A 12,330-nucleotide genomic window follows, 5' to 3' on the forward strand; every position below is an offset into this window, starting at 1 on the left:
TTACCATTCTAGAAGAGGCTGAAGGAAATCTTTAAAATCAGGTTTAACATGGGAGAGAGGATGGATCTGGTTTTCCTTGATATATTCATTTCAATAGGCTTTCCTGGTCAGCAGGAAACACAAACTGACTCTGCCTTCCTGGAACTAAGGGGCTGCTCTCTCACAGGAACCTATTCAGGTGCTGGATGGTTGATCAGAGGGCAAGTTAAAGTTCAGTGTCAGTTTACAGCACACCTTTGTCCAGCAAGCAAAATGATTTTATCTACTGGCTGTTTTACTGGTTGAAAAATAAGGTACTGCCATCCATATCCTGACAACAGTAAAATGCCTTTCTTGCTCCCTCTGAGCTTCCACTTGCCCTCTTATCTACTGAAATCATAGCAAACATTTCTTTTATCGCAAAGGGCTTAACCCCCATTTTTTAAAGCTGCGCTTATTCACATTAAAACAGGTGCACAGCTTTTGTTTAGAATTATTCATTCAAATGTTTACCTTGTAGCACTCCATCACCTCCCCAAATAGTATATAAACACAGTTTTTTAAATCCACTCAAGCACTCATCTTAAGTCACTTGACCAAATTAGAGGCTGTAATTGGCCAAAAAGTGCACATAGCAATGCATGGTTAGATGTCCCATGAATTTGCTACCCTTGTCAGTTCTGGCCCTTTCAGATCACACAATGCCAGGTGGAAAAAGGGAGTACCAAGTGTGCAAAAATAGTAAAAATAAAACTCACTTGTCTCAATGCCATTAGCTTGAAAACAAAATAATATACTTGCTATTTTTTTCAGGAGAGAAATTCAGTTACGAGAACTTTTTTATGCCCACTAAATCAGGGTTCCTCAATCTTAGTACTATTGACATTTTAGGCTAGACAAGTCTTTTTGTTCGGGGAAGATGTATTATGCATTTTTAGGATGTTTAGGAGCACCCCTGGCTTCTACCTAATAGATGCCAGTAGCAACCCTAACCCCCCCTCTCAGCTCCACTGTGAAAAGCAAAAGTGTCTCCAAACACTGCCAAATGTTCCCTGGGGGACAAAAACGCCCCAGTGGAGAACCACCTAGTTGATTAAAAATGAAAAGGTCAATTAAGTAAATACATTACAGATTATTCTGAGGAAGAACAGTAAGACTATCCTGGCATTATGTAACATGTACAAATACAAATCATTTGTCTAAAAGAAAGAAATGACACCAAGTATCTCATTTAGATTTCATCCATGTCAAAAGTTGAGAGATTACATTCACTGTCTACTCAGCTCTTACCATTTTGCAAAAATCATTATTAACACTCTCTGGCAGCTTATATCAGAAAGCAAGAACCCTGCAAAGTATACCTAGTACCCCTATATAAATAAATAGCAAGTATGCCAAAATAGCAAATATCCTCGTCAAAATTAGTTTCTTGTCAAAAGCAGGTTTTTAATTCATTTCAGATCCAGTTACATCGTATTTACACAACAAATCTATAGAATATACATTAATTTGTTTTCAATATTTGGAATCTACCTACAATGAACATGCACAGGTTAGGATTTACCTGGAGAAAATATCCAAATATCAAAATACCTATCAGTTTCAGTTTATTTACAGGAAGCACTGCCAAAACCACATTGTTCAGAAATGTAACTAGAAACGCTCAGAAGGAGCATATGTTACCACTGAGCAAGTTTTCCAAAATAGAATATTTTTAGCAATGTTATTACTTTTGTTAGACAATAATGAAAAAAAGAAAGGAAACAAGACAGAATGTTGAGACATGACACATGTAGAGATGAAAATCAAGCAAGGAGGAAAGAACAAAGTATGCACTTGACTCTCACCACCACCAATGACAAAGCCTACAATACCCAAATTCAAACTGACCCACCAATGTAATAACACAGACTACTCCTCATTATCTCAGAAAGAAGTTTGTAAGAAGGGTTTACTGAGAAGGTAGGTCAAGCTTTCATTTATGAACAGTTTTCTATCACAAAATTAATTGGGTATATTAACGTTGGTTTTATCAAAAATAAGATTAATTTTCATCAGCTCCTATGTGTCTGGCTCTGGGCTGATTTCCTATGTACACCAAAAACATATATGGCATTCACACAACTCTGAAATACAAACATTACTGTAATCCATCTTAAAAGTAAGAAACTTAGGGTTAGAGAGTTCATATTGCTAATAAATCTATAAAAGTAGAAATTCAGGCCCAAGTTTCACCAAGTGCAAATTTCATATTCTTTCCACTATGTCCAATTAAGTGCAATATTTAACTTTATATAAGCATGCTGTTCAATTAGAAGCTGAATTAAATAATTTGCATAAAAACAAACACTCAGAAACTATTTACATGGTCTTACTGGTTAGTAAATGATACTGCAAATATAATTAATCACGACATCTTAATATTTCATAATACACTACTTTCATTAGTTTTTGCTAAGAGAATCCATTTGTTCAACTAAACAATTCAGAAAAATGCCAGGTGCCACATGTGGCACTGAAATGATAATTAATATGTGTCTAAATGCTCTGTTAAGGTTAATGATTTCGGAAAGTTCCCAAAACAAATTTTTGTGATCACGTATCTAAAGCAATAAATCTGAAACTACACTGAAAATACATGCATAGCAGTTTATTTGTGCATTATAGGCAGGCATTACAGTCACAAAAAGAATGAGATTAAGGAAAGTAAAAAATTCCAGTATTTGTTCCCACACCGACAGTTTCACACATCCCAAGGTGTGCATATTCCACTTTGGACACCACTATCTTAGAAAATGGCTTCATATTTTAATTCAAGAAACAGGTATCTACCCCTTTCATGAACTTAACAGTTTTTCTGAAAGACCAAAAATTTAAAAATGACATATGAAAAGGACTTTGTTCAAAATAGGTCTTCCATAAATACTAGCTGTAATTAAAAATAATCACTGTACCTTAAAAATCACTTACAGTCACTTATCTGTATCTACAATATTGGATTCAGAAACAATGGATAATACTTACATTTTTAAGAAGAAGGCAACCTTCTGATACTAGGATATGAAATTAGATGTGAAAATGGAGTAAAAAAAAATTACCCAAACTATGTACTTAGATTCTGTGAAATATTAAAAAAAAATAATAATCAGGGATTGTTTGAAAAGTGAAAAAGTTAATGTTTCGGTTTGGCAAATCATTTAGAGATTAGCTGAGTTTTAATACCTGATTGGGAAAAGAAACAGGAAAAATAATTGAAAAGAAAATAATTTTGGCTTATTTAATAGGTTTTTTGCCTTTGTGTTGAAGGTAACATTTCTGAAAAATGAGGGTTGAAATTCTACAGATGCTTTCTGGCTCTGCATAAAGAGCAAAATCAATTTGATATTAATATTTGAATTGTTTTAGCCATAATAAAGACAAGGTATCTAAATAACCTCATGCCTAGATCTCTGCCAATTTTCTACCACTAGATTTCTTTGCTTTGAATCTTGGGAACCTGGGCCAATGGAACTTTCATTCTACCTGCTATTTATTACAATCTCCTAATTTACATCTGGCCTCATATCCCCACTGAATAGAAGCCAATACCCAATGTGAGGATTTTTTTTTAAGCCCTCTGTTATATCCCCAGTGCCTACACCAGCACCTGACACTCTTTATAAGCACTCAATACTGATTTAAAGGATAAAGCTACCCATCCTATAAATTTGGGCAAATATAAAGGACAGCAATAAAAATTTATGGAGAAAGGGATTTTAGGCCAGACCTTGAAGATATTGATATTTTTTGCCCTAAAAACTAGCATGTGTTCCTAAAGCTAATCTATTTCTCTCAACAGCACTTATTCCGGTTTGCCCAACAGAATTTACGCTCTTTGAGTATGAAGGAATATAAATATTTTTTAAAGAACTGTACCTGATTGCTTAAGCTAATTTAACTGTGTGTGTGTTTTTTTTTTTAAGTGAAATACAGATGCTCACCTAAGCTACAGTCTTAAAATCTGTGGGCATAAAATACTGTTTATAAAAATATATATAGTATGCCAATATGTTAAGCCTGAAATTTTAAAAACTATAAAAATAATGAAGGAAAAATTTGTTTATGGATGGAATTAATAAACATAAAAGTAAAATGATTCTGAAAAAAAGAAAAACAAAAATAAAATCAAAGTTGGGTCTTGAAAAGCAGAATAGACAAACTCCTAGAAAGCCCATGTAAGAAAAAATATAGATAGCATTACAATGAAAAAGGAAATTTAAAATAAAGAGATTAAGAGAATTACTAGAATACTGATCAACTTTATAAAAAGAAACCTATAAATCTAAAGAAATAGTTGCTATGTTAAAAAATTTCTATTTCCAAACTTAATAAAAGGTAGAGAAAAGTTATCAGATCTATAACCATATTACAAATCCAAATATTTTCTAAAGATCTACCACTAAATAAGGTTATCAGGCTTAATTTTATAGGCCAGTTGTATACAATCTACAAGGATCAGAGGATTCCAATGTAATTCTCATTCTATAGTACAGAAAACAAAAACTTGATTCCTATTTCAAAAGTGACATATAACCCCAATTCCAAAAGAGAGAATTAAAAAAAGGAAAACATTTCAAATATGAAATCCTAAATAAAATATTTGCAGTATAGCAAGCACAATATTTGTTACTATTACCTATATGACCTTGGGCAAAGTATTTCACCTCTCCTTAGTTTTTTCACCTATAAAATGGAGATCATGACAGTACCCAATGCATGAGGTTGTTATGAAGATTAATTAGTAAGCATCAAATTCTTAGAATAGTGTTTGGCATATAACAAATGCTCAATAAGTGTTAGCTACTATTATCCCAAGAACCAAAAAGCAACAGAATACGTTGCATTATCATGTTAAAGTGGAAAATGAAATCTATAAACAAATATTTGATAATTTTTTTAAAGTAGACATTTTAGAAAATCTTTAAATAAAACAGGTATAAAGGGCAATCCCCTAAACATTTGAAAGGCTATTTATTACAAGCCAATAGCACAAATTATAGTAAGTGTTAAAATACTGGTCATCCTCATTCAATTAAGAAGACAAAGATGTTCATTATCATCATGATTATTCCATTTTTTTTGGAATACATTAATGAAACAAATACTGGAAAAGATGAAATTATTATTTGCGAATGATATAAAGCTAGAAAGTCTAATAAACAAAACTCTATTAAAGATATTTTAGTCAGAATCTAGATAAAAGATGCATCAAAAATCAGCATTTTTTTTTTACAGTAGCAATAGCAAATTAAAATTCTAAAGGAGAAAAAGAGAACTCACATTAACAAAAATTACATAATTCCCTGAAACTTAAGACTATATGATTTTATAAAATTCCACTGAACATAAAATACATTATTAACTACCACAGCAACATCTGTATCTTCTCATTCAAACTAGAAACGTGAAATCCCTCTCTTCACATCTGAAATGAGTCACTAAGTCCTGCCTATTTCACCTCATCTGTATTTCTCAAATTTGTCATCACGTCTTTGTTATTTCCACTTCAATTATCCTGGTAATCCTTTGAAAGACTGCAGCAAATTAAACATCCTCCTTACTTCTATCCTTATTTATCTCAAAATCATAGCTCACCCACCTGCCAGAGTAATCAACCTAAAGCACAAACTTAAAGAGATCAAGGCCCCATTTTTAAGCCAGCAATCACTTAATTCAGGATCAAGAACAATAAGGTCTTTAGTCATCTGGACCCAGCTTCATCTCCTCCTCCTTCTCATTTTGTGGGCCTAAAATAAGGCTCTGTGTTTCTCACATTAGGATATATGAGTATCTCTGCCTCAATACTTTATTGCTTCTCACAGCTACCACCGTGGTACATCCTTCTAAACTTCCAACGTCAATTTTTGAAGATTTTTGAGAATGACACTATTTTATATTAAAGATGAATATCTTACAGAAGAGAATGAAAATTTTCTATCACTGCTTCAGTTAAAGTGTAAGGTTTTAAAGAAAGAAGGCATTTATGACTGGCAGCTTTGGCATCTTCCCTTGGCTCAGAATTAAGTATGAAGATGACGCACTTATTATTACTGAGAAGTCTAACATTAACCTGTTATCACTACATTTGCCAATGAACCAGGAGGTAACTAACACCCGCTGGGAACAGAATTATGCCAGTCAACCGCTCTAAATTTTTTAAGTTGATTAACTCATTCCGTAATGGTTTGCACCAATTGACACGACCTCACTTTCCCTGCTAAGCTCACCCTTGCTCTCTACTCCAGTCAGGGCAGCATCCATCCTTGCCATCCGTGACACACTTCCTTCTGGTCCCACCTCAGGACCTCCTCCACCGGAGAGCATGGCTCTGTCCTTCAACTCCTTGAAGCACTTTCTCTATCCTGACCTCCCAACTCCCTTCTTCGTAAACACCTTTACTCTCGGAAAAGGATTTCTGTTACTTTTTCTTCTCCATCTCTCTCTCATTTTTTTTTCTTTACCCCGTAATCTTCTTAACATAGGACTTTTTATTCAATAAATCTTCTTTCTAGTGCCTAGACAAGTACCTCGTACACTGCAGGCTCTCTATCATCAATCATTACTGACTTTATCCTATTAAACAGGTACTACTGCCAGCTGGGATTTTACCTAAGAAAGAAACGGAAGCAGTGAAGAGTCGGCCTTATGGTCACATTGTAAAAGGTGGAACTAGAGTTTGTCAGCACACAGCCTGGCATCGCTCTTTGACATAACCTCAGGAGCCTCCAGAACTCAGGTGGATTCCCTATGGAGTCCCTATTTAGTACATTCCTCTAATTAGACAGTTGCTTCCCAGGAGGGGGATACTTCATCTTTGTTTTCTCGCCACTTCTAACCCTCAATCATACATCACTAATTGTTTACAGAATGAATGAACCCACAGATACACGAATCACCCAATTATTTTCACATGTATGTCTCAGTTAGCCAGATTGTTTTAAGACCTTCACATGTAAAAACGTTTTGATATAAAAAGGACTGCCTTTAAAAAAACAGAGTGATGCTGTTTTAATGTATGAAGTACTGCTTTTAAAGAGTGATGTAGAAAATATTTCCTTTGACTTGACAAAGACTAATGACGAATGATTTAATTAAAAAGGACATGTAAAAATTAAAAAAAAAAACGAAATAAATTAATAAATAAAAAGGACATGTACTCTTAACAATTTCTCCAGACTGGTTTTTAAGGCATGTCTCAGCCAGATTAAGACCTTCACATGTAAAAATGTTTTGATATAAAAAGGACTGCCTTTAAAAAAACAGATGCTAAATGTTTTAATGTATGAAGTACTGCCTTTAAAGAGTGATGTAGAAAATACTTCCTTTGACTTGACAAAGACTAATGACGAATGATTTAATTAAAAAGGGCATGTAAAAATTAAAAAGAAAAAAAAAACTAAATAAATTGATAAATAAAAAGGACATGTACTCTTAACAATTTCTCCAGACTGGTTTTTAAGGCTCGATTCAACGTCAGCAGACATCAGGCAGAGAGAACGCTCCAGAAGCAGCTACTTCGTTCATCGTCTACACACATGCACAAGAATTCTCTCGTATCACAGCGCCGCAAACCGAAGTGCCCTGTTCACAGGCACCGAGATTCGGAAAACAACTGATCACGCCGGATAAAAAAATAAATAAATAAATAAGATACCTCCACTTACAAAAAAAAAAAAAAATACTGACGCTCGTGGGAACACCCTCGGCAGCAACGCCTGGCCCACAGTCACCGGGAGCTGGCTGTCTGGGAGAAGCCGGGCGACTACCTCAAGGGCAGGACGGCCTCGCCACAGAATCCCACGGTCACAGGCTTGCTCTGAAAAACAAACATTCCTGAGGAGACGGGGCGGACCGGGGGAGGGGGGGAGTTTAACCACAGGCCCCTCCCAGGCCGCCTCACAGTACGGAGCCCGGTATTCTCCTCAGAACTCCTCACCGTGTCTAGACTAGGGAAAAGCGACCATTTCTCAGGTAGACGCTGACGCACAAATGAAAAAGCCGGCCACCCCGCGACAAGGCCGGAGGAGCAAACGAACCGACACCGACAGCTCGGCGCAACCGGGACCCCGCCGGCGCCCAACCGCCCCTTCGCAAGTTTGAGCCGCAATCACATTTCTCGCGAGATTTATCGCCTCCACGCGATCTCGAAGCTGAAACCTCGCGGCTCTTCGGCTCAAGCGAGGGCCGGGTGGGGAGCGGGAAGGGGGTTCTGGAAGGACAGCGCTCAGCCCCCTCGGGGAACCCGCACGCCTCCTCGACCCGCCTCCCCGCTCCCCCCCTTTCTTCATTGAGAACGGTTCCCCCAGGGGGCCTAGGGACTTCCGGAGCGCTACCGGAACCGGAAACCTCGGGAGTCAGGGGGTGGAGCTGGAAAAAATCAAAAAAAAGAAGCGCGGCGAGAGCCGGCGGCCGGAGCGGGCGGGCGGCGGCGCCCATGGATTCCACCGCCTGCTTGAAGTCTCTGCTGCTGACCATCAGTCAGTACAAAGCGGTTAAGTCGGAGGCGAATGCCACCCAGCTTTTGCGGCACTTGGAGGTGAGGGGCTCCCCCGTAGAAATCCTCAGGTCGCGGTGCGGCGGGGGTGGAGCGGCCCCCAGCCGCGCCGAGGGGACGGCGCCTCGCGACCCCGGGAGGCTTTTCGTCGTGGGGCGGGAGGCGAGTGTCCGCGGTGAATGCCCAGCCACCTGCCTGCCCTGCCGCGGGCCCTCCGGGGGGGCGGAGGGTTGGGGAATCTAAATTCCGCTGTTTGGGTTTGGTTGTGGAGAGAGCTCGGAGCTGCACGTCTTCCTTCATTTCTTTGTCTTTTTTTTTTTCTTTTTTTTTAAATTTTTATTTATTTATGATAGTCACACACACACACACAGAGAGAGAGAGAGAGAGAGAGAGAGAGGCAGAGGGAGAAGCAGGCTCCATGCACCGGGAGCCCGACGTGGGATTCGATCCCGGGTCTCCAGGATCGCGCCCTGGGCCAAAGGCAGGCGCCAAACCGCTGCGCCACCCAGGGATCCCGTATTTTTTCTTTAAAGCCCCATGCAGGACCTGAGCTTTGAATTTTTTTTTTTTAGGATTAACAGAGCCGAGGTGATCTCATTCTTAATGGTTTTTTATAGCACTAATGTTATGTAATGATCAGGAGCATGGATTCAGGAAGTGAATTTCTGTGATGCTGCTGTCTTGGTGTATACCTCAGTTTACTCATCTGCAAGACAGCACCTAGCTTATAGTTATCACGAAGATGAAGAGAATTAACATACATATATAGAACAATGCTTAGGCCAAAGTAAGTGCTGAAATATGTTATTCCTAAAATAAATTTCTATTTGCATGAAAGCATCCAAGAAGCGATTTTTACATTTTAACAGGTAATAAATACAGGTCTCATCCCGAGGGAAATTGTATTTAAAGCAGAAAATGTCTTAATCTTCAAAGGTATAGCTTCATAAATAGGCATAAAGGCAATCAGAACATTCCTTACCCCCTAAATATCTACTATCAGTATGTAATTTTACCATTGGACCTGTTTTTTCTGTCTTTTTAGACTTTAATGTTAAAACACATGCTCCTTGGGAACAGATATTCTGAAGTTTTTGTTTTTTAAGATTTATTTATTTTAGAGAAAGAAAGTGACTATGAGCAGGAGGGGCAGAGGGAGAGGGAGAAAGAATCTCAAGCAGAATTCACACTGATCCCACAATCCTGAGATCATGACCTGAGCCAAAACCAAGAGTCGAATTTGTAACCAACTGCACCACCCAAGCACCCCAGATCTATTCTGAAGCGTTCTTATCAGCAAAGCTTTAAAAGAAAAACTGACATCTGAGTGAGGACATAAAAATGAGATAGAAAAGATTAGAGGGATACTAAAACAGCCTGCTTAGACCTTTATCTTTTTAAAAATGAAAGTTTTTAGAACAGTTCTAAAGTAACTACTTGTTTTTCCATCCTTCTAGAAAAGATATATATCTATATAGAATAGTTAGGCTTTGAATAACATTCAGAAAGCTTTTTGAAAATACCTGGCTGTTGAGGCGCTTGGGTGGCTGTCTGTTAAGTGTCCGACTCCATTTATCACTTTCAATTATCAGTGGAAATCTTAACATAGAAATTATTTTCATACTAAATTTGATTACCCTGTGCTCAAAAAATGGAGGGAATGGGAAGCTACACCACTATAAAGCAGTGCTGTGAAACAGACTTCCAGGAAAGTGATTTTTTTTTTTTATGATTCTCTTTTTAAGTTAATCTCGACACCAAACATTAGGCTTGAACTCACAACCCTGAGATCAAGAGTTGAGTGCTCTACTGAGCCAGGGGCCCCTGGGGAAGCGATTTTTAACAAGATACTCTTTAATAACCGAGTAACTAAACATGCTAAACTAGGTTGCAAGGTTTACCTCTTTTATCTTGAACTACACTCTATAGGAATTCTATAGGATAACTACTAGTAAAATTAGACAAGATGTATTAATTTTGGGTAAAGCTTTTTATATACCATTTATGAAAGCAAGCAAAGATCCCTTGACTCAGAGTACCTGTTTTCTGGTGTGGATAATTGTATTTGCTCTTTAAATTTTATTAATTTTGTTTTAATTTTGTAAAGATTTTATTTATTTGAGAGAGAGAAGGAGAATGCAAACGCAGAAAAAGAGAGAAAAGTAGAGAGCCTGATGTGGGAGCTCAATCCCAGAACCCTGAGATCATGAATTGAGCCGAAGTCACTTAACCAACTGAGCCATCCTGGCGCCCCTATTGTCTTCAGTTTTATTTATCTAAGTAATCTCTACACTCAACTGTGGGGCTCAAACACACGACTCCAAGATTAAGAGTCCCATGCTCTTCCAACTAAGCCTGCGAAACCACCCCTGCACTTTTTAAAAATTTTTTACTTAAACTCAGTTGCTAACATATAGTATTAACATCCAGTGCTCATCCCATTGGCTCTTTAAATGCTAAAGAAAAGTTTACTTTGGGACTTACATATATGCTTAACCCTTTTTTTTGCTTTGACTTTTGGCCCATGGATCTGACTCTAGTCAGGTTGATCTCCTTGTCATTCTCATAAGATGGACAGTGTTAGTGGGAGGACCTGGGAGAGGACAAATGTGCCTTATCTTTCCTGGACATGAAGCAACAGTGTCCTAGTGTGAAGGTCATGCTATTCTCCCAAGTTCACAGGGCTTGCCATGGAAGAGGTGTTGGCTAGCAGCTAGCTGTAAAGGACATTGTTACCATCACAGGGCTGCAGGAGTGTCTGTTGTTGCTGGAGTTGTAGTATTGAGGGCGTGCTATAGAAGGTACAAGTGGAAAGGAATATTAGAGATGCTTTCTTAAGCCAGTAATTTCTCCAGTGCAGTGATTATCTGTGAAAATTCAGGTTTCATTATGCACATGTGGTATTTGGTAAACAGAAATTTATATTTATCAATGATTGTTTCTCTCTCTTAAGAATTGTTTTCATCCTGGAATGCCTGGGTGGCTCAGTGGTTGAGTGATCCGGCTCAGGGTGTGATCCCAGGATCCAGTATCGAATCCCACTTTGGGCTCCTTGTGAGGAGCCTGCTTCTCCCTCAGCCTGTGTCTCTGCCTCTCTCTCTCTCTCTCTCTCTCTCTCTCTCTCTCTGTGTGTGTGTGTGTGTCTCTCATGAATAAATAAATAAAATCTTTCAGCTCAGGTCATGATCTCAGGGTCCTGGGATTGAACCCCCCACTCCCCGTTGGCACTCAGTGGGGAGTCTGCTTTTCTCCCTCTTCCTCTGCCCCCTCCCTCTTCTTGGCCTCTGTCTTTATCTCTAAATAATAAATCTTTAAAGAAATGAAAATAAAATACCTGGCTGTCTAACAACTGTTTTGGCCTTTAATCTCAGCTTTATCTGTTCACATGGGAAAGGGGAGGATGGTTTATAGAGTTAAAAGAGAGGAGTAAAAACGGAATAACCAAAAATAAAATTTGTCTATGCATGACCTGGCTACTTAAAAAATTTTTTTTTTAATTTCCATTTTTGTAATCTCTAACTTCTGCTCAGCTTACTGACTTTGAAAGGAGCAAAAGGAATAACACATAGTTAGTCCCATAGCTCCTTTTCACTTTGCTTTGCCTCCCTCAAAATAGGTGGAATGCATGTACAGGAATTTATTTACTCAATAAATATATTGTAGTAAAGTGTTGATTTATGCCCTATGCCTTCATAGGGTGTTCCGTGTAGTAAGGAGGAAAATATTGCTAGGTAATCAAAAGTTTGGCAGTTCATAAAATAAAAGTATAATTTATTATCAGTATAATAGGCAAACCTAACCTAGTTGGTGGAAGAGGG

The 12,330-nt window shown here is 38.1% G+C and overlaps 2 protein-coding genes across 12 annotated transcripts in view; one reads left to right on the forward strand and one right to left on the reverse strand.

The window, feature by feature from the left end:
• Positions 1-8,277, reverse strand: part of DZIP3 (DAZ interacting zinc finger protein 3) — an 86,336-nt gene extending 78,059 nt beyond the window's left edge. For 2 of the 11 annotated variants that reach the window (XM_041751892.1, XM_041751902.1), the window contains exon 1: positions 7,955-8,277. The gene's annotated coding sequence lies outside the window, so the exon portion shown is untranslated. Of the gene's footprint in view, positions 1-4; positions 4,090-6,245; positions 7,418-7,447; positions 7,600-7,628; positions 7,631-7,682; positions 7,835-7,954 lie in introns of those variants that run through there. The other 9 variants (XM_041751917.1, XM_041751910.1, XM_041751833.1 and 6 more) reach the window with 8 other exon arrangements.
• Positions 8,278-8,297: 20 nt separating this feature from the next.
• CIP2A (cellular inhibitor of PP2A) overlaps positions 8,298-12,330 on the forward strand; it is a 38,173-nt gene continuing 34,140 nt past the window's right edge. Inside the window, exon 1 of the mRNA XM_041751931.1 lies at positions 8,298-8,554. Within this exon, the coding sequence (XP_041607865.1) occupies positions 8,453-8,554 (102 nt within the window). The 5' untranslated portion in view covers positions 8,298-8,452. The remainder of the gene's footprint in view (positions 8,555-12,330) is intronic.

This window comes from Vulpes lagopus, chromosome 1 (genome assembly GCF_018345385.1).
Source record: "Vulpes lagopus strain Blue_001 chromosome 1, ASM1834538v1, whole genome shotgun sequence".
Classification (NCBI taxonomy): domain Eukaryota; kingdom Metazoa; phylum Chordata; class Mammalia; order Carnivora; family Canidae; genus Vulpes; species Vulpes lagopus.